The 24953-nt window shown below is 33.9% G+C and overlaps 2 protein-coding genes across 4 annotated transcripts; both read left to right on the top strand.

The window, feature by feature from the left end:
* The first annotated feature begins 3977 nt into the window (after positions 1–3977).
* On the top strand, positions 3978–5415 carry LOC110727795 (transcription factor CYCLOIDEA-like). Its single transcript, XM_021907364.1, has 2 exons — positions 3978–5136; positions 5221–5415. The coding sequence occupies exons 1-2, from the start codon at positions 4104–4106 to the stop codon at positions 5274–5276; spliced, it is 1089 nt and encodes a 362-aa protein (XP_021763056.1). The 5' UTR covers positions 3978–4103; the 3' UTR covers positions 5277–5415.
* Positions 5416–16702: 11287 nt separating this feature from the next.
* LOC110728167 (translation initiation factor eIF-2B subunit delta-like) lies at positions 16703–24588 on the top strand. Of its 3 annotated transcripts, none has more exons than XM_021907819.1 (7): positions 16703–17764; positions 20182–20310; positions 20699–21054; positions 21661–22405; positions 22498–22594; positions 22680–22734; positions 24117–24588. In XM_021907819.1, exons 1-7 carry the CDS (start codon positions 17215–17217, stop codon positions 24177–24179), a joined length of 1995 nt encoding a protein of 664 aa, XP_021763511.1. In that variant the 5' UTR covers positions 16703–17214; the 3' UTR covers positions 24180–24588. The 3 variants fall into 3 exon arrangements, with proteins under 3 accessions (XP_021763511.1, XP_021763510.1, XP_021763512.1); XM_021907818.1 differs by having other exon boundaries at positions 16708–17764; positions 20176–20310; XM_021907820.1 differs by having other exon boundaries at positions 17683–17764; positions 20165–20310.
* Positions 24589–24953: the final 365 nt, after the last annotated feature.

Below are 24953 nucleotides of genomic sequence, written 5' to 3'. Positions count from 1 at the left end.
AAAATAGCTAAATTGTGCTAGGAAACTTTAACTTTATTTGGGTATGGGTGGAACTAGGAATTACTTACAAGACTATCACACGAAAGCTAGCCTAAGCCAATGTCTGATTTCCTATAGAATATGCATGCTCAGTGCACCCCAAGACGGAGTAGATGTTTTTTATTTTTTTATTTTGAAAAAATCATTAATTAGTTTTATACCTCTCTGTTACATAATTGATATAGTCAAACTTTACACATTTGTTAATGCTCTAATTTGATCTTAAATATGAGTAATAACTCCCTTCGTCTCTTTATTTTACCCTTTAAATTTTACGGTCACCCATGCACATCTTTAATCACGTTTATATTTAATATGATATGAGTCAAAATTTAAAATTGATATTTAGAAAATAAATTTAAAGTCGAATCTAACAAGATTCCCATTATGGTTTTGATGTATCTAAAAGTGACTTTTTATAGTCAAAGTATTAAAACAATTGACCATAATATAAAAGTTAAAAAATAAAGAGAAAAAAAAAAAGAAATGGAGAAAGTACATTTTAATAAAATTATAAATAAAAGTAGAACTATAACATGATAACGTTTTAATACCTTTTTTTTTTTAGGGAACATTTTAATACCTAGTATTTAACAAAACTTTACATTTGTTTTTCTAGTTACAAAAAAAAAAAAAAACCCATTTGTTTTTGTTTTTAATACATTAGTTAAAAATAAATTGTAACTTGATATGTAAATGTAAAAAAAGTCAAAGTATGTCAATTGTGAAACAGAGGGAGTCTTCTCATAATACAATGCTTATTTCAGTTTACATAGTCTTCAAGACTTAATTTTTACCGTTAATATCTTTAGTTATGTATTATCAAAAAATGTATAAAATAATGGGTGTAAAGCAAATCGCAAAGATAATGATGTAGAAGAGATTCAATATCAGGTCTTGAGTACTACCCCCTATCAATTAGGGGGCGTTTGGTTCATAGGTTTTAAATATGAGGTATGGGGTTGGAATGAATAAAACCCATACCTAATGTTTGTTTATGAAAAATTTAATTTCTAAATTCATACCTCAAAGGCTCAAACCCATAAGGTATGGGGTCTAGAACCCAAGAGGAGGTGGATATGGCTCATACCACACCTCTAGGTATTCAGATAAAAAGCAAAAATCCACTTCTGAACAACAACCAAACACAACGTATTAAGAGTCAAATTCTAACCATATAAAAGCCTAGATTCATTCCTGATTTCAAATTCATACCACCTTATAGGTAGAGATACAAGATAATACCGAGTTTATGTTCTAATTTGCGAATAACAATGTATGATACACCTAGATTTATCTCTTCTACAAATCTACGTACAATATAAGCTGTGATAGAAAGAAAACCGCAAGAGGCCAACAAGCAAAATGCAATTTTATTTTTTTGTCATTCCACTTAAAAAAAAAAATTAGGGTTTGAAATTAGCTTGAGAGGGGTAAGCTAAAAGGGGTAAAAGTAAGGAAAATAGGGTTGTAGCTATTGTCGTTTTGTAGCAATTTTGTCAAAGCAAGAAATTAAGAATTTTTATAGAGAGATGAGAGAGAATGTATGCATGTACGGATCTAATCTTAGCCACAACCAATGGACCTTTGGCTACTTCAAAGCGGCATTTTACAACTGAAGCAACCCTAGGTGGGTTTAAACTTAACCATTTTGGTTAATTCTTCCCTACTAATGTTATTCCTTTTGAAGACAAATTGTTTTACTCCTTTTTGTATACCCTTTTGTAAGGAAAACAACCCTTTAAAACCGGAATTCCTCATGGGTCAGATCGTCCTAGGCATACATGTCCTAGCCATTTTGATTGGTTTGGGACTTGGGAGGGAGAAATTATTTGCGCGTTTGTTTTGGCGTTTTTATTAAAGATTGTGTAGGTTAAATGATGGGATGAATCGGAGATGATGAATTCATAGGTGGAATTTCATTAATATAATATTTATTCCTTATTCAACTGGCATGTGAGGAAATAGGGCAGAACAACTTTTACATTAGTAGAAGAAATCCTACCCTAATAATGCCTGCTCGGTTGCTCCTGAAGGAAAGTATGTAGGCATCTGAGTATGACTTATATCAAATCTTTAGGGATAAATAAGAAAAAGAACATTTGTTTTCATTAAAATAACAAACACATAGTATTAAGCATCTAATTCTAACTTATGTCATCATGGTTTTAGTCCTGATTAGTACTAATCCATACTGACAAGTGAACCAGGCATTCCCTAGAGAATTTTAGCTAAAAACATTGATAGATACTCTGTCTAAAACAAATACTCCCTCTGTCACTATTTTTTTTGCCCCATTGCAATAAATGGGTCAAACTTCAAAAACTTTGACCATAAATTTTCACTAATCAACAAGTAAATAATATTATTATGAGGGGTCTTTTTAGATTCGTCTCATTGTATATTTTATTAATATCAAGTTTTTATAATTTTTACGCGTATGAAAATGAAATTATATACATGTTAAGATGCGTCTTAAAAACCGTGAAAAGTCAAATGGGGTTAAAAAAAAAATAGGGGTAGAGGGAGTAAATGCAAATAATCAAGGTTGCAAATAAATGCAGAGAACAAGATTGACACAAATTAAAGCCCTAGCAATTGTTGTTTGCTTGATTCATGAGCTGCAGAAGCTAGAACAGATTTAGGCTTCAGACATCATATAAAGCCAAGTGGCCAAAACATAAAACATTTAGTGAATGAGATAAGATTCAAGAAAGTCTGTCAAATTTTTTCATGTTTGTTTGCTTTAATGGTTTGGCACAATAGGCTAAACCGCTAAATGTAAGGCCAGAATAACACATTTAGATACAACACTGCTTAACTGAAAAAAAGATACAGTATCAACTTCTAAGGATGAAGAAAATTTGTAAGCGACAAAAAGTACCAACATACTTTAGGTATTTTGTTCAAGTACATTAGGAACCAAATTTAAGTGGTTTTAATTGTATACTCTCATCTCCCAGAGATTGAGCAATGATATAAGTCTATTTCCGAAACTAGACTATACTTAAGACATGATGAAACAAAAACCTCTTATAAAAATCATCTTTTTAGCTGTAATATTCACATGACGCAGTTATCGAGAATATTAGTAAATTTAACCGGTATAGTCTGTGTTGGGACGTAGGGTAATACCTCCAAAGATATGAACATGTTTAAATGCCGTCATCATCATTATGACTCCTTTCAAACCAAAAAGCAAATTTGTCATGCATGCTTTGACCTAATGTTTAAAGGTAAACAAAAAAACATATTTTAACAAAAATAGTAAAAAAAAAATCCCTTTCAAATCCAAAAGCTTAAAACCCTAATTCTGCAGTTCTGTCATCAAGAAGGCATTAAATGCATATGAATGTTTTATGAACCAATTAAGCAGTCATATAAAACAGCAGAAAAAACACAACTAGTATTAGTACTACTGTATCTGATAAATAATTTTCAAATAAATAATTATCCAAACCTTCATAACTCAAAAATTAAGGGAATTTACAGTCAGATACAATCACATGACTTGTCCATAAATAATTAAACATCTGAAACTGTTTCAAAAGTGAAAAACAGTATTACTCAAAAAGGTCAAAATTCCATATTATGAAGAAAAAAAAGGCATAAATTATCTTATCTTTTCGGATATTAATTTATTCATTCATATTCATATTCATATTCATATTCTTTTTCTCCCTTCTTCTTCATTCATCTGCAACCAAAAACACACATTTTCTCTCTAAAACAAGTGAGTGGCTTTCAACAACCTTGCCATCAACTCCTAGATCTGGGTTTTCACTTCATTGTACTACTAGTGGGCTCGATTCGTGACATCGAGTTCAAAACATCAAAAATCTTATCATATTATTATTTGATAATTTTTTACCTTATTAATTTTGTTCATACATCATCCACAGAATTTTATTTTTTTTTTTGGTTTTGTCACTTTCTCCCTTTCTTTTTCTCACCTTTATGTACTATCTATTTTATCTCATGATTTGTAGAAATCACAATCAAATTTAATTAATTTCCTCCAAAAAATAAAAAGGGTTTTTATTTCTTTATCTTTATTTTCAAAGATGTTTTCATCAAATAATAATAACAATTCTTATCCTTTGTTTTATGATCAGTCTCCATCTTTTTTTACTAATCGCGCTATCCCAGAAAGCAACAACAATATTTTGTTCCAACATTATTATGGAAAGTTCTTACCACCAACTTCATATCCTCCTATTTCAGACAATTCAATTGTAAATTTATCATCTGAACCTTCAATTAACCAACAAAATGGGTTGTTATGCCCGTCGAATGTACGTGTTTCGAGTTCTAGAAGAGCAGCTGGAAAGAAAGATAGGCATACCAAGATCACCACTGCTCAAGGGGTTAGAGATAGGAGGGTAAGATTGTCAATGAGCATTGCTCGCGAGTTCTTCAACCTTCAAGACATGTTAGGATTTGATAAGGCTAGCAAAACCCTTGGATGGCTCTTGACTCACTCTAAGGCCGCCATCGACGAGCTTGCTAGCACTTCAAATTTAAAGCCTCCTGTAACACCTGATGATAATGAAGTTGTCGTCATCAATGATCAAGAGTATTGTACTAGTAACAACAATGATGATGAGAAATCGTCGAGTAAAAGGAGAAAGAGGAGAGAAAATAGCCACCTTAATAATACTCGAAATGTTGTCAATGAGTTGAGGAGGAGAGAAGAGGCTAGGGAACGCGCTAGGGAGAGAACACGAAAGAAAAAAATCGTCGATGATCATCATCTAGAGAGTTCGTCGAGTTCGATGATTTGTCATCAATCAAACCCTGCAATTATGTCCAACAATAATAATAATAATACTCTTTCCAGTAATGGACTGATTAGCAAAGAGGGTAGTAGTACAGTAAGAGAATCTGTTGTTATAAAGGGCAATTATAATAACAAGTCGAAAGGATCATCTTATAATAATTACAATTATGAGATGATTAGCTCAAAAGATGAACAAGATAGTTGTAATTATTACAATGATTATTTCAACAAACCTGCATCTGAAAGTTGTAATTACTACAGTGGGATTCTGCAGCCGACTGGATTTCCTGCTTTGAACATTATCAATCTGTCCACAGGTTTTATTTGTCCAAATTTACGAGTTAAATGAGTTCGATTAGCAATATTTAGTTTCACTAATGTGCTAATTATATGTTTTGCAGAAATTCACATCAATGCTAGACCTTGGGAAACTTACAGCAATCACATCCTGCACTAGGTAATGGTGTGGCACGCTCGAGGTTTGGTATTAGAGTTATTTTTTCATGTAAGGATTTCTATACATAGCTCCTTCTTAGCTTGTTGATGATCTTGAATTTTCGGTTGTACTCTTTGCTCGAAATATGTCCATATATTAAGAAAGCTTACATTTGAATTATTTTTCAATTCTATGTCTAGCTTAGTCTTGAATTGAATGATTGAATCAATAGCACATTAGCTTGAATTTTGCCATTTACAACATTATATTGATTTATTGATGCTTATTGTTGGATTTTCGTCGTTTAAATGAATTACTCTTCATTTTTACCTTGCCACAGATGTTATACGTATTGTGGTAGTGTGAGTAATTCACAATTCCAAAATTAATTATGTTCTTTCAATGCATATATAATTAGTACTAAGAACTAATTTCCATTCAACCATACTATAATTGGTATATATGCTATAGGTGGTATTTTATTCATAAGGTTATATATGTTTTGTAAACCTAGAACAAAGCATTGATTACTATGGAGTATATAGTTTTTGTAAATATCTTTGTAAAGTCCATGTTTCAAGCTCTAATTTTGATATTGGACTCACAATCTTGAAACTTTTCTTGCTAATTTTGTTATGATTCAAGTTGTTTGCTTCATTACATTTTGGAAATCAGTTGCATTTTTACTTGTTAAAGTAAATTTAATCAGTTTACAATTCAGTCATTCACTTCTAAAAAATAGAAAGGAAAATAATCATAAAAAAAAAAGACAGAACATTATTGTGAAGCATATACTTATAAGAAAATACAAATGTTAGTTTGTATTTTATATAAAGGTATATGAAAATCAATTGTAATACAGTAAAATTGAAATTATAAACCAAATCAATGACCTCTAACACTAAGATGTTCAATGTGACCAAAGTTATTTTACTTTGTGTTCTCATTTATTTGGTTGTTTGGTTATAAAAAAAAAAAGATAGGAATTTGTGCATTTTTAGAATATAAAAAGGGATATGATACATGTAGCCCTAAGGTCAGAATATAAGAAGATTAAAAAGGAAAACACTTAATGACATTGATCAATGTGTGACTAGGTCATAAATTTCCAAATTTAAACTATTGATCAATCAACTAGGAAGTACCTATTAAGGCTCTATTCTTCTCACATTTTTTTTCCCAGTTATTTAAGGTTTAATAAGTGCTGATAAGATAATACGGGCCAATAAGTTCAAATAAGATAATCAATTCTGATAATATAAGATAAGGATTGATATGTTCATACATATAAGATGAGGGTTAATAATTTCTAATATGGTCTTGATAACGTGGACCCTATATAAGGCTCAATAAGATCTCTTAAAATAAGGTATGATAAGTACTGATAAGTTGACATAAAGATAATATAAGAGTTAATAAGGTTAGATAGACAAGTTCAGGATTAGATATAAGATAAGATAAGAGAAATTTAGGTAACAAAGAGCATCACCTAAATGTAAGAAATTGCTCATCTAAAGCCAAAGATAAAATGACACTTAGCTTTTTGCATGATATGATCAGGTTATCTCTAAGCAGTCAATCAAAATGTTCTAGCCATTTCCCAGGAAATACAAGATTAAATTAGTAAGGAGTTAAGTACATACAACTTTAAAAGTATGATGTATAAGGTTCATTATAGTCAACATATATAAATCAATTCCATATTCTTTAATTGACTCAGCTGACCATTCAATGTCCATATCCAAACAATGAAACAAATCTAAAGTTCTTAGGATATCAATGTATAGAAAGTATTCTTGGGGAATGTCCATTAATATATACTCGAGTTTTTCACTTTTGTTCATTTGAGAGAGCTCTGAATTAATCAATCAAAGCCTTAATCCCATTAGTGGAGTCGGCCTGGGAGAGCTCTGAATGATTAAAAATAGAAAAAAATAAATAAAAAATGAGCGTGGGTGTACCATGTTCCGGGAGATCATCAAGCTAGTCTATTGCTTTCCATATGCAAATTGTCTTTGCTTGTGTATGCAGTGTATGTGTGTGTGGTTGGGGAAATCTTTCCGAGTTTAGCTCAAAATCTTACCCTTAAGAAAATCAAACACTCACTCTTTTTAGCATACATTAACTGTTCTGTATACAACCAGATCAGATAGGCTATAAAGCCTAAGACAAACTAAAAACAGCAAAACAGTTCATTATTATGTGAAAATTCATACTGAAACTATTACTAGCTAGCTAATTTATAATGTTCTCAAAGTTGTATGTAAGTACCTTACATACGTTCGTTGGCAGCTGAGAAATTGATTTCACCATCACCATAGACCGATTTCTTCTGGTGCACTCGTTATCTTAGCTAGCTGTTATTGCAAAGTCTAATGTCAGATCAAGTAGTGAAAAACTTCAGGATAAATGCATATTTCATGATTGATCTATCTGAAGCATTCTCATATATATAAATTGACTTTTCAATGCAATTTAAGCTGCACTACTACTGGAAATTTTAGGAGCAAGTAGCTAGCTCAAGTTGAGAAAGGTGTACAAGCTTGCCTATCGAAAAGGAAATGTTGCAGTTTAATTTGATGTGTGAGCAAATCGAGCATCAAATTAGCTTCAGAGTGCATTGCTTATTTTGAGTATTCTTCTAGGATGGAGTTGCTATATTAGAAAACCATGTAAGCTGTGTAAAATTTGAATTACCTAGCTTTCAGTCTCAGTAGCTAGCTAGCTAAGTTATCAATGAGGAACTGAGCACAGATTAAGGAAGACTTGTACCTGAAATAATAAGGTAGATCTAGGGAGACACTAACTCTGCGAGCATGAAACTAAAATTATGTATGCATGTCCGAAATTAATAGTCACACAAACTATTTTAGGATTAATTTTACTTTAATTTTCAAACCTCATAATTTTATAGTGATGGAGATAAAACCAATTTTGAAGCTCTAACAGAAGCTTAAGCTGATGGTTAGAGTTCCTATAGATTGGTTTTTATGCCCTATAAAAGCTGATGGTTAAATTAGAATCTATGATTGATTCTATACTCTATCAATTCATTAGGGTTCTATATATAGCTTCCTTATGTATTAATTTTTGAGTGTCTGAGTTACATACATGCATGATCATTCTCACATGGCCATCTTAATTAAAGCTACTAGAAAGCACCATTTGGTTTTTGGGTTTGATTGGATTATATTTGATGCAGTTGGGCGCTTTAGGATGAATTCCTTGATTTGAACAAATAGTGCATGTTGAAATCTAAAAGAAGCAAGTCAAGCTTTCATATGGACTTGTGTAGCCATGCTTTAGTGGTTCTTTTTTGTTAATGTTGAGAGGCCGCAAAACTATGCCTAATTATGTAAATAAGATTTGATCCTCTTGTTTTATGTACCGTTTGTTAATGCTTTAATCAGTTAAGGTTATAGAAACTTCACTTATAGGATAAAAGGCTAATAAATCGAGATATAGATTAAATGATATTTACATTAAAGATCAAGTAGTTGGTTTATGATAATATTGTGAGGTAATTGTAATGCTAAGAGTGATAACAATTAAAGAAATAATTTTAATGGGAAAATGTGACTTGAAATGCTCAAATTAATGCTTGCACAAAATCATGTCAGAAAGTGCATAGACATTGAGCAAGATATCAAAAGAGTATTATTGACCACTAACCTAAAAGCTTAATTTATAAAGCTAAGGGATTTGGTGAAGGGCTTTTTGAATCTTGATTATAAGCTCTTTTGCAATAAGTTCATATACAAAACTTATTGAAATGACATGTATATCCAACTATTTAATCCATGTGTCATATCATGTATGCCAATCTAAAAACATGCATGGCTTTATATTAAGCTAAAGTATATATGAACTTATAATAGTGTGTGAACTACTGTGCAATACCTCTTATTGCTGCAATTATAATGCTACTTGACTTATTACTTTTTTGATAACATATTGTATGTAATTTTTATGTATGGTGGATAGGTGAATTTGAGGGTGCTACTTTGGGAGATTTGGGGTAGTGGAAAGTTTGAGGCGAAAAAAGAGGTTCTCTAAAGGGTATGTTCAGTTGACAAAGGATTGAGAGAGGTTTGAGCCTAGGAAGCTAAATTAAGAAAAAGATGATTGTAGGATTTTTTCTTTGTAAGAGAGGTTTGTGGATGTAATGGGGAAATGATTATGTTATCATCAACAATTTGTCAAGTTTTCTCCTTTACCAAATTTAAAGACCCCCCCTCCAACATATATTTCGAGTATATCTCGACGCATGGCTTTTATGTGTTCTGGAAATACATATGAGGGTAAAATAGTCATTTGATATTCATAAAGGTATTTTTTATGGTTACAGACTTATAGTGGTATTTTTTTTTGTACTATTATGCATGTATATTATACCATTAGAGTATAGGTTATCTTAGTAGTACTATTAAATCTCACAGTGGTATAATATTTGATGTACAATTACATACTTGTTTGTACTATTATGCCACTACGAGAGTGAGGGATAGCTCAAGTGATTAGAGCTCCCTCCCGGTTCCAGATGATCTTGGGATCGATTCTCATTACTCGTCTTTGTGGCTCTCTAAACACCAAAAAAAAAAAAAAAAAAAAAATTATACCACTATGGCACTATAACATTTAATGGTACTATTTACTTAATTTAATGGTATTTTATACTCATGATCTTTTCCCTTCAATTCCATCAAACCCCGCACTCGGGGTGCTGGTGCGTAACGCCGGAATGCTCTGTTAATATTTACAATTTAGCCATCCTATTTGTTTCAAAACAAATAGGTCCTATGAGCCAATATTTATTCAATATACTCAGGTATAAGGCCCTAAGGCCCTATTCTGTTGTCCGTTTTTCATTCCACTTATTTCCGTTCTTATAAGTTCATATAATTTCAAATAAGATAAATTCAGGAAAAATAAGTTATGGTATGAGTTACCCATGTTAAACTCATATACTTTCAAATAGGATAAAATAAATTCAAATAAATGAACGAAAATCAGATATATAGAACACAAACTAACTAAACAGTCTAATTCATGCACAACTAGCCTCTAATTACCTAACATATCCTTTGACTTTGTAAAATATATCTTAAAAGCCTTTATTTTCAACAATTTGGCCCGAGTGTTGTAAAAAAAGAAATCTTTTTAAACCATATAAATTCAATATCTTATATGAGCATGTAGTAACTTAGAGATAACCAATAACTATTGATTTTCGTACAGAGAAGATATTATTCTACAATGAAATATGAAAAGCAAAGATGTAGTTATTCAAAACCATAATCTTTCAAATGATATTCTCTTATAATTTTTTTAGTGCTTTGCATTTACTACCTTGTAAAAATTACTCCATAGCAAATTACATAACAACTAAGTAAAATTCCAAGAATCAAAGCAAGTTACTACAAAGGCATTACACAGTTTAATATTGAGTGGAATATTAATTGGTATATGAATTAAGCAGTTGGTCTACACTCTTCTGCTCTAGTTCTTGTTGAACCCATCAAAGATTCAAAGGTTTTGAATGCAAAACTACACGATCGAGCGAGGAGGTTCCAAGTGACACACAATAATTTATAACTTCGGTATACTAAAGTCGTATTTTGCTTTGCTCTTCCTTAGACTTTTGTGGCCAAGTTTTAGAAATTCATATATTTTACGACCCCTTATCATCTCAAAATTAAAATAATTTAATTTTGATACGTTATCTTCAATCTTTCTTCATAAATCATTAAGGAAAAATAATAAGGGTAAAATTTGTTTTGGGATATTGAGGGAGCTACGAAATATATAATTTATGGGCACAACTTCAAAGTTAAGTATGATTTCACACAATTAAGCTAATCAAAGTAACCAAACATCTAGAAATTAAACAAGAAGTTGATTAGTTGGAGTAAAATTTACTCATTTGTAAGTAATAAACTACAGTATTTTTTTTTGTAAAAACTTATCTTCAAATTAGTAATTCTCTATTTTAATTTTTTGACAGTGTTAGATTCTCTGATTTTTACAGCATATATAAGTACTTTAATACTTAAAGAATTTGAAGCTTGAAGTAAATCCCAAATTGAAACACAATACTCCAAAAGTATATAAAGCTAAAATTATTAACAGTGAAATCACTATATATACATAGAAATTATAAATCCCAAAGCATAATATATAAAATGCATGGAATATATGATAAAAATTTCAAACGTACCATTTTTATTCATGATTTTTCCTCTGTAGCAAAACTGTAAGGCCATTTACAGAGAAAATTGGGAAAGAAAAATACCTGGATTTTTTGTGAAAGAAGAAGAAAGGGTTCTATTATTTTTTTGTGAAATCACTATATATACATAGAAATAATTAAATTACATAAACATATGAAAAGATATTCCCTCAAATCAAAAAAAAAATGAAAAGATATTTTGGAGCTAATTACTAGTAGACTCAACTAGGAGTAAGGTGAATTGTACGAAATTTAATAAATGAGACAAAATCTATTCAAAATCTAATTTTTAATTTCTGAACAAACGACTGAGATGTAATATATTATTAAAAAATAAATCTATTGGTGTAGAATGTCAGCTAGTCCAATACTAAATTACAAATAATTGTGTGAATACTGACTACGTCGATTCTTTTAAGGGGACAAAAATTTTATTTTTGAAATTTTTGGATATAAAATTTTACCAAATCAAATCATTTTCACCGACTTGAGGACAAATTTCTATTATATATTTATATATTTATTAAATTTTTAAGGTATGGTAAAAAAAAAATGTTACATGCAGATGATGTAGTTCTAAGAGTATGTTAAAAAAATACTGTTATTTGATTTGTTTGAATTTATGTCATCCAAACATAGTTTAATTCATCATAATTCGATTTCAATATAGCAGTGTTGTTGGTAAGTTATACTCCGTAACTAATTAATTTTGACCAAACATATTTTGTCTAAATTTATCTAGACTTGTTTTGTTTTAACTTTTCGAATAAGTCAAAGTAATTTGACCCGCTCGTCAACCTTTATAGCCTATAGCTATATTTGTGGTTCGACCTATCCGCTCTAGAAAATGGATACCTAATCTAGTTCATTCTAAATTCATTAACTTCGGATCGAATGTGAATTATTTTTTTGGTACAAACCATTAAAAATGTTTGAATAAATATTTGGAAAAATTACTTTAAATAATTCAACCTTTGCTCCATTCTCACAAAATAATCCCACCTTTTAATTATTTCAGAATAATCCAACCTTTTACCCCCATCTTCCATATCAAACCAAGCAGGTCACTTTGCTTACGTGTCATGTTTTTATTGGTTTGGTTTAGATTTTAATTTACATTTTTTTTTTTCGGATTTTTCACCAAATACCACTGAGTTAATGCAAAATTCACCATATACCACACAAAATTTTCTAATTCACCATATAGCACTGAGTTAATGTATATTAACATAGAATGCCTTTTTTGTTAATTGTCGTTAGTCTTCCGTTAACTCCGTTAAAAATTAAGTTAATTGTGCCACGTGGCTTTCACTGATTGGCTCTTATTAATATTATCTAATTAATTACTTAAATAAAGAAAAAAAAAAAAGCCACCACCAACATCCCCAGCCAGCCACATCCCTATCCCGACATCCCCCGCCGGCACGGAATCCGACAACCCCCCGCCGGCGCCCCTTCCCTTCCCCTGGACCACCGAACCCCCATCTGCAACCCCCACGGCCACCAATCCTCACCTGACCTCCTAAAACCGACCAGCCAACCACCCTGAAACCCCCAAAAATCAACCACCGCAAAACCCCCCTAAACCCAACCGTTACTCATTTGCACCACCGTCTTTCATCGGAATATCTAATTTTGGTTGTTGTTAATTGATATCAGAACACACCCATTCCCACCACAACCGCCGCAGCACTCGCCACTTTCAATCATTCGTGTGGGTGGTCGACTTTTGGGGATTTCGGGGTGGTGGGAGTTTTGGAATAGTGGTTGGGTCGATTTTTGGGGTTTTAGGGGGCAGCTTTGTGAGATTCTGGTAGAAAATAAGATTGTGTGGAAGCTTGAGAAATTGTTCAGTCATGGCAGAAATTTAGCTTCCATTTTTCTATAAAAAATTCTCTCTCCTCAAAAAACAAGTTGCAGTAGGGGATTGGGGGTGGAGGTGGATTGCAACACCGGTACAGGGGGATTGGGGGAGAGCGGCGCAGCATTGGGGCAGGTGAAGGGAGGGGTAAGCGCAGCCGGCCGACGGCAGGTGGAGGTGGTGGTGGGGGTTACGGTGGTCAGGTAGGAGATAAGGGTTTTCTTTTTTTTAAATTTTTTTTTTTTGATAATTAATTAAATAATTATTTTTAAATTAAATAATTTAAAAGGCAACCAATTATAAGCTGCCACGTGGCACAATTAAAGTTAATGACTAATTGAGTTAACGGAAATGGCATGTTGTGACATTTATGTCAAACTCAGTGCTATATGGTGAATTAGAAAATTTTGTGTGGTATATGGTGAATTACGCATTAACTCAAGTGGTATTTGGTGAAAAATCCGTTTTTTTTTTTTTAAAAAAAAAACCACCTTTCTCTCTCCTCTCTAATCCTCCATGACCACCTCTAGCCAACACCGACAGTGGTTGCTCCTTCCTCGAAACCACCTCTTCCACCCCTGAAACCCCGAAACAACCCATAACCAAAACCCTAGCCCCCGAAACCACCTTCTCCACCCCTAAAACCGCCACCAACAATCCGAAACAACCCACAACCAAAACCTTGGCCCCCGAAACCACCTCTTCCACCCCCGAAACCGCCACCCATAACTTGAAACAACCCATAACCAAAACCCTAGCCCCCGAAACCACCTTCTCCACCCCCGAAATCGCCACCCATAACCCGAAACAACCCATAACCAAAACCCTAGCCCTCGAAACCACCTTCTCCACCCCCGAAATCGCCACCCATAACCCGAAACAACCCATAACCAAAACCCTAGCCCCCAAAACCACCTTCTCCACCCCCGAAATCGCCACCCATAACCCGAAACAACCCATAACCAAAACCCTAGCCCCCAAAACCACCTTCTCCACCCCCGAAATCGCTACCCATAACCCGAAACAACCCATAACCAAAACCCTAGCCCCCGAAACTACCTCCTTCAACCCCCTAAACCACCACCCATAACCCTGAAACAACCCATAACTTAAACCCTAGCCCACGAAATCACCTCCTCCACCCCCGAAACCATCCAAAACCCAACCCCCTCACTTTTTCTCTTATCGAAAAACACAAATTAAAGGGGTTATTTATATTTTTTTTGGGTGGGAGTAAGCCGGTTTGGAAGTGGAGGAGGAAGAAGGTGGGCCAGTTTTTGAAGCCGGCATGTTCGCTAGGGGAGGGGGGGCAACAAGTCTGTCTCTGTCGGCGAGAAAGAGCCAGAGCGGTTGGGGGAGGAGGAAGAAAAAAGGTGGTGGGAATGGAGGAAGATGGTAAGAGGGAGGAGAGAGAAAAGGATGATCGGTTGTTCAAGTAACCGGTCATCTGAGTTCATTACGGGAAGATGGGTGTGAAAAGTTGGATTATTCTAGAATAATCCAAATATGGATTATTTTGGGAGAATGGAGCAAAAGTTGGATTATTTAAAGTAATTTTTCCATATATTTTTCAATATTTTTGTTGTATTTGTTAGTTTTGATTTATATTCTAGATATTGTATGACTATCTATCAATGAATTAATTTATTTTCAAAAAAAAAAATTTAAACTATCCTTTATAATTTATTTTTTTGGAATATCCAAAATATTTGAAATATCCAAGAAATTGGGTATTCCATTCGGTTTTTTTTTCTACAAATAATCACGGATAATTCGAATTGAACATCCATTCTTTACAAATTGCAATTTAAATTACTCAACTAATAATTTTCGAATATTCGATATTTGGGATGGAATCATCGATCAAATTTGCAAGTCTTACTAAACGAATGGGACAGGAAAAAAAAAAACCAAACAAAACTAAGGCTCTTTTGCTTGCTGTGAAACTTGCCAAGCAGTACGAGTTGGAGGAAGTAGTGCTGGAGTCGGACTCTCAGGTCCTTGTGCATTGTCTCTTGAAAGCAACTATTTATTTTACTGATCTTAATAATGCTTTTGAGGATATCTGTCGTTGAGTTGTAACTTTAAGTCTTTTTGTTGGTTTCATGTAAAAAGAGATGACAATTTTGTTGTGTATCACCTTGCTAGGCTAGTGCCATTTGGAATTGAACAGATGTGGGTTAATCACTACCCTCCGAAAATATCTCCCTATGTACTCTCGAACTTAATGTCCTTACATTAATGCATTAACTCAGTTTCCCTCGGAAGAAGAAAAAAAAAAAGAAGGCTATGGAATCTTGTCGATATTGGCTAGGTCCAATAGATATGCATATGCTCTATGACTATCAATGTTCAATATACGTATTTTTTTTTTTTTTTATGTGCAAACTATCAATGTTCAATATGAGTAAATAGTAAACCCATGCCTAGACCCTAACCAGGTCATGTTGGGCTTGTCCAACATGCCTTACATGAGTAACTTTTTAAGTTAAAAGTTATGCTAACTTTGTTAACTCTTTTTTTTTTTTGTTCCACCCGCTTCACTTTTTGGGCTAATCCGAATTCGAGGATTAGTTGTGGGTGGTTAGGTTTCACTCTCCTCCCAGTTATTGCTGCGGGGGATCGAACATGCGTCCTCCCAACTAAATGTAGCCTCAATCACCACTACACCAACAACCAATTGGTAACTTTATTAACTCATACTTGTATTAGAATTTAACTTATCAGAAAGAAATATTTTTCCATCAAAGGTTGCTCAATATCTTGTAGTCCCTTCAATAACAAAGGTTGCTCCGTATCATTTAATCTCTCAGTCAAATATGTGTCAAGATGATAATTTATTAGAGTGAACAAAGCATATCCTACACTTATCATATTTTTAATATTTGTATCTTACTTTGTATCATATCTATTTACTATTACTAAAACAAAATGTTGCTGACGTCATCATTGTCCACATGTTACTCACATAATAAATTTTTTCCCGTCTAAATGCAAGGATGATGTCATTTTTTTTTGTAGCTGCCATATTTAACAATTTTAAAATTTGAATATTATTAGCTTTTACATTACAACTATAACCTATCAATTTAACTTTAAAAAATGAAACAATTGTAAATAGTACACTAATGAAAGGACTCATACATTGAAATATGTATTAGACGACGTTGAATATCATAATATTGATGAAAATCTAAAACTATAAAATTACAAATATTTTTGTACAAAATTCATAATTCTTATTCATATTTATCCATTATTTTTTAAATATATACAAATTATAAAATAACCGTGCATCGCACGGGTTCTAACCTAGAAATCCACTATACAATAAACGGTGGAAATATGTGTTAAATTAGGAATTTGTATTTTATAATGTTGATTACATGGATCGCACGTGTGATGTGTCCAATAATCGAATAATTAACTCCTAAATAAATAAATAAATCACATGAAATTACAAAAATACCCTCCATGAAGATCTGTGACGTACATCATCATCGATGAGTTTGATGCCGTATCCTCCACCAACACCATCCTTCTCCCTCCAATCCTTCCTTCTTCCTTAAACCCTACCCATTTCTTTTTTCTCCGATTAAATTAATTAATTAAAATTAAAATTAATTCCAAAACCCCCCAATTTTTCCTCCATTAAAATGAAATTAAACCTTCAAAATTCACTCTAAAATCCCCCAAAAAAATTAAAAAAAAAAAAAAAAAATCAAAACTTCGATATGCCATTTTCATCAATAATTCTTCTTCAACAATCTTATCTTCTTCTTCTTCCTTCATCATCTTCTTCCCTCAAACCCTTCAATTCCTAGCCCTAATTCAAACCCTAACCCTAATTTTCTCTCTCCTCCATTCCCATGGATCCTCCTCCTCGCCGCGGCGCTCGTGCTGTCATCGACCCGAAAGTCCGACAAGTCGGGTTTTTTGCGCCCGACAGAACTCGGTCGGATTCCTTCTCTTCGTCGTCCTCGTCTTCTCCGGTGGGCGAGATTTCACCTTCCGGCAACTCCCTTTCTCCGGTGATGATTCCACCACCTCGCCATTCTTCCGACACCCATTTGCTGCTATCTTCTTCTCGTCCTGTGGGACCCCATTACCCTCCTGTGCCATCTTCGCCGCTTCGTCGTCCTGCTTCTGATGTTGCAACTGCCCATCTTGTTGTTGGGAGCTATAATCCTTCGGATATATTTCCTTCGGAGTCGGAGAATTCGGAAGATGTAATGGTTTCGCCTTCGGGTGGTGGGAAGGGTAGGAAGAGTGGTAGTAAGTTTGCTTCTTCGATGCCGAGTGGCGCCAGTGGTGGGTTTGATTTGATGGTTGGTAAGGCGGGGAGAAATGGCGGTGTTGGAGTGATTAGTGGTAGCTTGATTACAGCTTCTGGAGTTAATTTGGCAGCTGTTGCTTTAGGTACATTGTTGATTTCTTGCTGGTTTTGTTGTGATTTTGCTGTTGGTTTAGTTTAGGTATATTGCTAAATTTTGTCTGGGTTTGTTTTGTGTTTATTATTGGCTTAATCGTGTTTTTACTTTGGATTCAAGTCCGGATACTTCGTTTTTTTTGGTTGATCAAACAATTGGCATTTTTACATTGTACAGTATGACTAGCTTTGAAATGCAAGGTAAAATAAAGCTAAACAGTGTGGTTTTCGGAGTTCCTTTTTTTATAGGTTTGTGAATGGTAAGCGGATTAGTCATGAATTTGAGATTTTGATTTTGTCCACATATGAGATGAGAGACTAAATTGTTGGGAATTTTTGCCCCGAGTTGGAGAGGAGAGTGGAATGTGATTAAGTATTATCAGCAATAGGTAGCAAAAAAAATCCCGTAATTTACATAGTTTGACAATATTCCTTAATTTGGGACAGATTTTAGGTTTTCCTGTTTTGAAATTCAGAAAGAGTATCAACTGGGTTTCTTGTTAGTTTATGTCGTTGACTAGCTTATATGTGAGATTGTGAGGAAGTGAAGTATGAAATTGTTAGTTTGCATTGACTGCTAGAGTAGGGAAGGCAACGGGAAGGACTTTTTTATGTTTCGTGATTATAATTAGTAAACAAAATCTCAAATTTAGCGCCTATGGAAAACCTTATTGAAGGGTCCCTCTCTAACAAAACCTGCGGAAAAGCTCAACTTGGACGAGCTTGATGTATTTGTTTTTAAAAACTTCTGAAATAATACTTATTGTGTTAGTTGTAAATTAAACGGTTAAGAGAACTAAAACCTCTGTCAAGTTTCAACAGGGTGGCATGCAAGAGACCATGGAATAATTAATGCTCAAATTTTTTTTCCTTACTAGAGGAATTGAGCTTACTTCTTTTCGTAGTCCTACAAATCTCTCTTGCAGTTGCTTGAATTTGGTTTCTCATACAGCCCTAGCTGCTAAAGGATTGTCAAATGCCAATCAGGAAATGATATTCTTCTTTCAAACAAAGGTCCCTCTTTTCTTCTAGAAGAAAGACATGAAACCTCTGGATAATGTTTCATCCTTGTATGATCAAACTCACATTTGGAGCTATGCTATGGATTTCATATAGTATATGGGTTGTTGTTGGAAAATTTTTGGTGGGTAGGGGGTTGGGGTGGGGAGTGTTTCAGAAAAACTGTTGCACGGCTTTAACAATGTTCCCACCTCTCACGACTAGGTGGTACCCATTATGTTTTGGTAAAATAGTATCCAATTGGTGGAAGAGGTTAGATTGTGAGTGCATTGATCCTTGTCCTTGCAAAAATTACTTAGTACTTGAGGTCCTTAAGGATGTTTAGAAGTTTTAATGGCCTGTAGGAAGGAGTTTAGGTTGAATTATGATCCATTTTAGTTTGGTAGTTGGTTGAAAATAAATGTGTGTTGATGATTCTACACGGAGGTATTTGTGATGTTCACTTTCTTGGCCAATCTAAGCAGTGCACCATTTTGTGGCAAGTTGAAGGCCATCAATCCATTATGTTCAATGTACTCTGCACACGTGTTTGTCTCTTTAATACGAAGTCCATTGATCCTTGTAAAAAAATTATTGTGTATATCTTGTTGGTTTGAAGTTATATTTTAAGATTTACATCATTTTCATCTGGTTATGACTTGATATTTTAAAAAAAAATATTGATTTTTGCCAGTGATTTTGTATATACATTTGAATTAAGTGCATTGGAAAGTAATGAGTGTGTCTCATGATGTATTTTTGCCTTTTCTTGATGTATACTTTGTTAGATCTCTATGTAAATATAAGTACCAATTCATCTATTATGTATTAATTGTATGATTTATTACTACCCATTAGTTAATACTAGTCACCCAAATCTACATGAAGGATATAGTTGAAAAGGGATGCAAACATTTAAGTGTATGATTAGTTAATGGCTTGATGCTCTTGGTCGTCACATGACAAATCAGTCTTCTCTTCCTACCGAGTCATTCATTGTGGATCATTTCATAATTAGAGAATGTGCTTATTAAAACTTTGACCATAATTTCCTAGCCATGAAGGCAAAGTTGGCTTTACATTGTATTCAACTTTTAAGCTAGTACTTGTGGACATGTGGTAATTCAATTTGGATATGACTGCTCATGTTCAGTAAAATATTAGTGTAATTTGGAAGTTAGCTTATCAAGCTACTGTATTGAGCGGAATGCAGTGTTGGGGGCAGAGATCCTTGCGATTATTGTCTTTTATAATATCAACTAGAGGCCCACCTCCCCACTTTTTCTAGATTTAAGGTTTTTAGCACACTATGCAGATCCATGTCAATTTCTTTGTCTTCTATACATCAAATTTGCTTATCTGAGCTGTTGTAGCATTATTAAAAAATGAAGAATTTCCGTAGAAAAAGTTGGAGATGCATCGACAGATGCTCAAAGTGAACAACATGGCAATTCAAAGCCATCAAAGGAAAAAATGTCAAAAGCAGAAAGACGTGCACTTCAAGAAGCCCAAAGGGCTGCAAAGGCTGCTGCGAAAGGTATGTATAGCCTCATTGTCTTCATGATTTATGAATTTGATGCATACTCCTAAGAAAATTTTGATAGGCTCTTTGCAGCCGTTCTTCAAGATATATTCTTTAGTGAAAACTCTTGTTGTTTGAAATATGGAATCAGTGGTGTTTTTGGTTTAGGAGGTTTAGATAGCTTAGTCCTAGTCATACCTCACAATCCGTAATTACATAATACCTCACAATCCATAATTACATAAAACTAATCTAATAATGCATCTAATGCATATGCTTGTCACTTTGTCAACAATAGTAGAAGGTTTTATTCATTTATTATTTTAATTGACAGTTATCCCAATTGGCATCTTTTAACACTGTATTGATTATCTATATTCTTTGATTTGCTTTGCCTCCGTAGCTGAAATGGGTAAGGCACCAGCCGCAGCTTCTGGAGCAGGGAGTTCTAAGCAGGTGAAAGCTGCTAAGGCTTCTGTTCAAAATAAAGACAATGCTTCTGTTGCAGCATCTGAGAAGAAAGGCGTTGATCGTCAATCAGAGAAAGAGAGGAAGAAAGATGTCCCTCATCCGCGCATGCAGTTTGATGATAAGACACGGGTGGAGAAAGCGAAAAAGAGAGCAGTTGTGAACCAAACTGAAGCCAGAAACAGGGTTGAACTTTTTAGGCACCTGCCTCAATATGAGCATGGAACACAGCTTCCTGATCTGGAGTCAAAGTTTTTCCAACTAGAACCAATGCATCCAGCCGTTTACAAGGTATTATCTGAAATGTTTAGCTAGCTTGAAGTAGAGAGGCTGTTTGATTATTAGTTATAATACTGCAGACCTCTCCCATTTAATATTGCCTCTGTTTATCTTGTTTCGGTTGAAATTGTAGGTTTCTCGGTGTTGGAATTGGAATGAGATTGATAGTTCTGTTGCTCATAACTCTAGTTTTCTGGATGGTGTCCCTACTAGGACTTGAAGTTATAGGCCTTTTCTCTTTGAATGTGGTAATATTTGGTGGCAACAGTCTATAAATCTCTTGACCTTGTTCCAACCTATCTCCTTAACCCCTTTTGTCTTCCACCATACCTTGCTTCTGTCCTGTCTTTCCAGTGTCTGCGCTCACCTCCATCTCTTTCCTCCTCTATTCTCTTGAACAGTTTAACCACTCAAAAAAAAATTATTGTAACAATGATACTGTGAAATAGTGGGAATGGTTTTTGTGCTGTTTGTAGCTTAGGTTTTTTTTTTTTTTTTTTTTTTTTTTTTTATTTTTTTTTTTTTTTGGTACCAGCATGCAATCTTGTATGGGTATTGTGTTTACTCTTCTAGTTTTTTCCATCAAAGCAAAGGGTTATTGTAATAGTTGAATTTCAGGTTGGACTGCGTTATTTAACTGGAGATATTTCTGGTGGCAATGCTCGTTGCATTGCAATGCTTCAAGCATTTCAAGAGGCAATAAAGGACTACTCAACACCGCCGGAGAAAGCTCTGATCAGAGACCTTACTGCAAGAATCGGTAGTTATGTTTCATTTCTGATCGAGTGCAGGCCCCTTTCAATTAGTATGGGTAATGCGATTAGATTCTTAAAGAATCGGATTGCCAAGTTGCCTATGTGTTTGTCGGAGTCTGAAGCAAAGGCCTCTCTGCAATCAGATATTAATCATTTTATTAGTGAGAAGATACTCATTGCTGACAAAGTGATAGTCAAACATGCTGTGACCAAAATTAGAGATGGGGATGTCCTCCTCACATATGGATCATCCTCAGCTGTGGAAATGATATTGCTACATGCACATGAGATGGGGAAACAATTTCGCGTAGTCATAGTGGACTCTCGTCCAAAGCTTGAGGGTCAACTTTTACTTCGCAGATTGGTGGCTAAGGGTCTTAACTGTACATACACACATATAAATGCTGTTTCGTATACTATGCATGAAGTCACTCGAGTTTTCTTAGGGGCTGCTTCAGTTTTGTCTAATGGAACTGTTTACTCAAGGGTTGGGACTGCTTGTGTAGCTATGGTTGCTCATGCCTTCCATGTTCCAGTATTGGTTTGCTGTGAAGCATATAAGTTTCATGAAAGGGTTCAACTTGATTCCATATGTTTTAATGAACTTGGTATATAGTTTTGACCATTTGATTTAATCTGATTCTGTTGGTCTCTGTCTCTACATGCTTGGATTATTCATGACTTTTTACTTTTTTGCCAGGTGACCCTGATGCAATTTTGAAAGTTCCTGGTAGAAGGGAAATCAGTTACTTAAAAGATTGGACTAGTAATGAGAATTTGCAACTATTAAATTTGATGTAAGTTTCTAGAGTGATTGTCCAATATGCTTGCAAATTAATTTTTACGTTTTCATAACTCAAAACTCGTCTCGTCTTTCAACAGGTATGATACAACTCCTTCAGATTACATTTCTATGATTATTACGGACTATGGCATGGTGAGTTTTCTGTCAGTTGTAGTGGAGCTGTGGATCTATTGGTCCAGAAACCAATATAATCTTGATTTGTCATAGACTTGTCTAAATTTTGATTATTTTCCTGTAGTATGGTTTGAATAGGATATCTCTAATTGTATACCTGGAATCCAGCATGGTTGAATCTAATATATATCAAATTCATATATAACATGAACATTGGTTCATCATCTGAAATACAAAGTAGTATCTTTCATGGAATCATGTCAACTAGTTGGTTTGCTAGAATAGTAAGAATTCTTATTGCTTTGCAACTAGTTTTGATTTGTCATAAGCAATGAGCTTATTATGAACATCACCTGATTAGAAAATAAGGTCATCTTTTATTTATATTATAATCACTTGAACCCTTATGAACTATGATTGGGAGTATTGATTATTTGTCAACTATCTCAGTATCAGAACGTGAGATGATATTTACTGTTACTGTTTTAATATGTATATTTCAAAAGACTAGTATACCCTCATGTTTGGATGGAGCTAGGAAGACCAAACAGAAAATTTGGAATTCTATTTTCTTTTAGTTGGGCCTTGAGGTGGGGGAAGAAAGGAAGGATATTGTTAGTAATAACTTCTACAAATTCCCCATTTTTCAAAATCAGCAAATCACCACATGTCATGTTAAACAATATATATATATATATATATATATATATATATATATATATATATATATATATATATATATTTTTTTTTTTTTTTTTTTTTTTTTTTGGTGTATTGTAATGAATTTGATGTTTACCAATAAATTATGGGGTCATGATTAATACAAATATGTCGCTTTATAAAGGCTTTTCTTTGGGTAGAAAATTAAACTTAAACTTGTGAAATATGTTTTTCTTTTTGGGACTTAGATGATAGAACTAAGTTGATTATTTTTAGTTACAATTTCCATATGGCATATGCCATGTTTTCAAGTCATGACCATTTTGCACCCCACCAAGAACCTACTGCATTCTAGGGAAAGGGAACTTCCTGTCCTTCCTGTTAGATGTTAGATGTAATCTGTGTTATGATTCTTTTCCTGTTCAATTTCTGCCCTTCCTGTTCATGAATGCATTTCTTCTTGATGTTCAGTTATTTGAATTCTGCAGATTTTGTTTTTGTAAATTTCACATTCTCACTGGACCTTTGTGTACTCTCTGCACTATAAATTAGGAAGTGGACCTTACTTTCAAAAGCTTCCCTTTGCTGTTCCTATGAACTTTTGTATTTGTTGCTCTAAAGCTGATGCAATGATGGATGATTGCCTGATACACGTGCACTCGTACATACACTCACTTCTTGTCCTCCAAGCTGTGCGTCTATCAAGTTTGAATTTATGAGTTTGTGTCTTTGCATTCCAGATTCCACCGACAAGTGTGCCAGTCATTGTGCGGGAATATCGGAGGGAACACTTGTGGGGCTAGGCAAGAGGACAGTAATAACCACATCACATTTTTGTATCCTGCAATGAAGATTGTGTTGCCAAACGACAGAAACATGGCAATAAAGCTTGAATCTTCTAGTCTCTTCACACCATGTTCTTAATTTTGGAATAACGTTTTCTTGTATCCAATTTTACCAATGTTTAGTTATTTTTTTGGTCTTAACCTGACTCTGTGTAGAGTGCGAATCCTCGCCTCTCCGGGCAGTTATAGTGATGCATCCCGGCCCATGTTTGTAGCGAATCCATTTTTCCCCCTTCCCCTTTTTTGGGGTTCCAAATGTACTTTTGGGAGTTTAGTTGTAAGAAGCAGAGAGATGTTCAATTTTCAGAGAAGATTATATGTAATTTTGTTATCTCGGCTTTTTTATATCTACTACATATTCTCTGTGGCTTAAGCTTTTTTCTATGCTAGACTTTTGGTAAGCTCCTTGACCCTCTCAAGGGCGTTTGGATCATGACCCATACCTAGCAGTGGTTTTCATTGTATTTTAGAGAGATACCCTTAAATTCCTCATACCTAGCAGTCCCAGCCATAAATTTCCAAAAAAAAAAAAAAAAAAAAAAAAAAAAAAAAAAAAGAATCAATGATACCAAGGACTTTGGGGCGGAGGTTGCGTCATTTCATTGGTTGTTATTCTAAGCATCTTTACAAATTAGTTCAATGTAAAGAAGGCAACAAAGCTTTTCTTGGCCGTTCAGCAACATTGTTGTAAATATGCTCAAATTTGTCGTGTTGAAGAGTTGTTAAATACGA

Source organism: Chenopodium quinoa, unplaced genomic scaffold (assembly GCF_001683475.1).
Source record: "Chenopodium quinoa cultivar QQ74 unplaced genomic scaffold, ASM168347v1, whole genome shotgun sequence".
NCBI classification, from domain to species: domain Eukaryota; kingdom Viridiplantae; phylum Streptophyta; class Magnoliopsida; order Caryophyllales; family Amaranthaceae; genus Chenopodium; species Chenopodium quinoa.
The sequence above is the reverse complement of the archived record's forward strand: the minus strand, read 5'-3'. Positions and strand labels throughout refer to the sequence as shown.

Excerpts from the sequence above, each read along its gene's own strand:
- LOC110727795 (XM_021907364.1), top strand. The coding sequence starts at position 4,104 with ATGTTTTCATCAAATAATAATAACAATTCTTATCCTTTGTTTTATGAT. Across the intron at positions 5,137-5,220 it reads CATTATCAATCTGTCCACAG|AAATTCACATCAATGCTAGA; the intron begins GTTTTATTTGTC and ends TATGTTTTGCAG.
- LOC110728167 (XM_021907818.1), top strand. The coding sequence starts at position 17,215 with ATGGATCCTCCTCCTCGCCGCGGCGCTCGTGCTGTCATCGACCCGAAA. Across the intron at positions 21,055-21,660 it reads TGCATCCAGCCGTTTACAAG|GTTGGACTGCGTTATTTAAC; the intron begins GTATTATCTGAA and ends GTTGAATTTCAG. Across the intron at positions 22,406-22,497 it reads CATATGTTTTAATGAACTTG|GTGACCCTGATGCAATTTTG; the intron begins GTATATAGTTTT and ends CTTTTTTGCCAG.